Source organism: Beauveria bassiana, assembly GCF_000280675.1.
Source record: "Beauveria bassiana ARSEF 2860 unplaced genomic scaffold BBA_S00018, whole genome shotgun sequence".
In the NCBI taxonomy this organism is placed as follows: Eukaryota; Fungi; Ascomycota; class Sordariomycetes; order Hypocreales; family Cordycipitaceae; genus Beauveria; species Beauveria bassiana.
In genome coordinates, this window is record NW_007930853.1 from 238,852 (window position 1) to 241,818 (window position 2,967).

The window sequence follows — 2,967 nt, forward strand, 5'->3', positions numbered from 1 at the left end:
CTCTTTCTCTCACTCATTTCCTCGTCTCTCTGCGTCTGTTGCTTGTACTGGCTGGCCTCTTGCCTTATATGAACTAAAACCTTCCCACCCCCAATTTATTTTCCCATTTTCCCATCTCGCTTCTTCTTATCCTCAACCTCTTTCTCCCCCTCCCCTCTCCCCCTCCCCTCTCCCCCTCCATCCATTTTCTTTCCACTCTAGACAAAGTTCTGCTTTATTTTATATTTATGAAGTGACTTTTGTCTTGACATTCTTCGCACCGTTGACTTGTTGGCGCAATTCGCTTTGCGCCTCCAATCCCGTCCCATTTTGTCCCCAACTTACCTCGACCGCGTGCTTCCTCCCCCACCAAACCCGCACCCCGTTCGCATCGCAATCATGGCCACCACCGACGAGGACAAGCACTCCAAGATGGAGGTGCCTGGCTCTCCCCCGAGCCTCGACAGCGAGATTCACATGGCCGACAACTCTGACGGCCTGCAGCGCCGCCTCAACAATCGCCAGATCCAGCTCATCGCCATTGGTGGCTCCATCGGTACCGCTCTCTTCGTCAGCATCGGTGCCGGTCTCGCCAAAGGCGGTCCCGCTAGTCTTCTCATCGCCTTTACCCTTTACCCTCTGGTTCTCGGCCTCGTCAACAACTCGATTGCTGAAATGACTGTTCTCTATCCCGTCTCTGGTGGCTTCATCCGTCTCGCCGGTCACTTTGTCGACGATGCCCTCGGTTTCATGATTGGCTGGAACTTCTTTATATACGAGGCCCTGCTCATTCCTTTTGAAATTACCGCCCTCAATCTCGTTATTGGCTTCTGGGATAGTCGCATCAAAGAACCTGGCCCTACCGCTGGTATCTGCGCCGCCGTCATCATCTGCTATGCGTAAGCTGCCTGCCCTTCCCCTTCTTGTCGGAATCTTTTCCGCCCATAGGGAAACAAGATGCGTGGAGAATCAAGGTACTAACAAGACATCTAGTGCACTCAATCTTCTCGCCGTCCGCGGCTACGGCGAAGCTGAATTCTGGCTCTCCGGTGGCAAGGTCATTCTGCTCTTCATCCTCTTCGCCTTCACCTTCATCACCATGGTCGGCGGTAACCCCCAGCACGATGCCTATGGTTTCCGTAACTGGAAACACATTGCCTTCCAAGAGTACAAGTCCACAGGCGCCAAGGGCAGATTCGAGGGCTTTCTCGGCGCCCTCTGGAGTGCTAGCTTCGCCGTTGTCGGTCCCGAGTACATTTCCATGGTCTCTGCCGAGGCCAAGCGCCCCCGAATCTATATCAAGACCGCTTTCAAAACCATCTACTGGCGCTTCTTCCTTTTCTTCTTTGGCAGCGCCCTCGCTGTCGGCATCGTCCTCGCCTGCGACAACCCCACCCTCGTCAACGTCCAGCTCGGCGACGGCGGCAGCTCCGACGCCGGCTCCTCCCCCTACGTTATTGCCATGCAGGCCATGGGTATCCAGGTCCTCCCCCATATTGTCAATGCCCTCATGCTCACCTCCATCTTTTCCGCCGGCAACACCTACACCTACTGCGCCACCCGCTCCCTCTACGGTCTCGCCCTCGAGGGTCGCGCCCCTCGCTTCCTCCGCAAGTGCAACAGCCGAGGCGTTCCCATCTACTGCTTCATAGTCGTCATGGCTTTCCCCTTCCTTTCCTTCCTCCAGGTCGGCTCGGGCTCCGCTATCGTCGTCACCTGGTTCGTTGAACTCATCACCGCCGGCGGCATCATTGACTACATTGGCATGTCCATCACCTTCATCTTCTATTACCGCGCCTGCAAGGCACAGGGTCTCGATCGTAAAACTCTCCCTTACTACGGCCGTTTCCAACCCTACGGTGCCTACATCGCCATTTTCATCCAGCTGCTGATTATCCTCTTCTATGGCTATACTGCGTTTGCCCGCCCCATCACAGCCGAAAATTTCTTCAAAAACTACACCATGCAGTGTCTCGCTCCTATTCTGTTCTTTGGCTGGAAGCTGATCAAGCGCACCAAGCTCAAGAACCCTGCCGAGGTTGACCTCGTCTGGGAGCGCCCCACCATCGATGCCTATGAAAGCCGCTTCACCGAGCCCCCCGTCGGCTTCTGGACCGAGATGCTGGCCCTATTTGGCTACAAAAAAAGCAAGGTGCAACAGATTGAGGGGTAATTCATCTCAAAAGACTTGTCTGCGTGTTTAGATTTCTCTTTCAATCTGCCATATCTGGAGGCTCCCATGATGCTCGTCTCAAATCTTGATTCATTGTACCTTTTACGGCATCACATTACTTTATTGCTGCGCGCTTGGCGTAAAGACAAGGCCAGCAGCGACTTGCATATATCTTGCATGGCATTTGTCTCTCTCTCTCTCTTGAAGTATCAAATCTTGGATTTGGGGTTACAAACTGAAAATATTTCATTGGAAAGACGGCACGAGCGAGCAGTGACATGAAACAGTGGAGGACAAGAAGAGCCTGCTCGTGCATCAAGTCTTGGCTATCAAGACTTGAGGTTTTGTTTATTACTTGTTTACTATACCCAAATATATGACGAATGAAATTATTATGCAATTCAGTTTACAGTTTACTCCCTTCACCTCCCTTCACTCTTGATCTCTCAAGCTCTCACTCAACCTTTTGACCTTTGCGGACAATAACTATTGCCACTGACCGATGCCACCCAAGATCCCGTAGGCCAAATAGCGTTTGGTACCTTTCATGTGAGACCTTTCCGGACTTGTCTACTTGATTCAATGCCCAAGACTTGAGCTCAAAAAATTTCATGCACTAATAACTTAGACACCCATAGTTATTTCAGAATGTATATATTTTTTTCCTTTCCTATTTTCCTGTCTACCTCCGTTGACATCCCATGGGAGGACGCACTCGGCGTGCCCAGTCCCTCGCTTTATTCATCCACAAAGAGGTCCTCCAACCACTTTGCAGATCAAAAAGAACTGAGCTGACAAGTCCATCAACTCCCACC

At 51.9% G+C, this 2,967-nt stretch overlaps 1 protein-coding gene across 1 annotated transcript; it reads left to right on the forward strand.

Annotated features, from left to right (window-relative positions):
* Nucleotides 1-378: 378 nt before the first annotated feature.
* Nucleotides 379-2,152, forward strand: BBA_06275 (general amino acid permease AGP2; the record flags this gene model as incomplete). Its single annotated transcript, XM_008601372.1, has 2 exons — nt 379-878; nt 973-2,152. 2 exons carry the CDS (start codon nt 379-381, stop codon nt 2,150-2,152), a joined length of 1,680 nt encoding a protein of 559 aa, XP_008599594.1.
* Between the last annotated feature and the right edge of the window lie 815 nt (nt 2,153-2,967).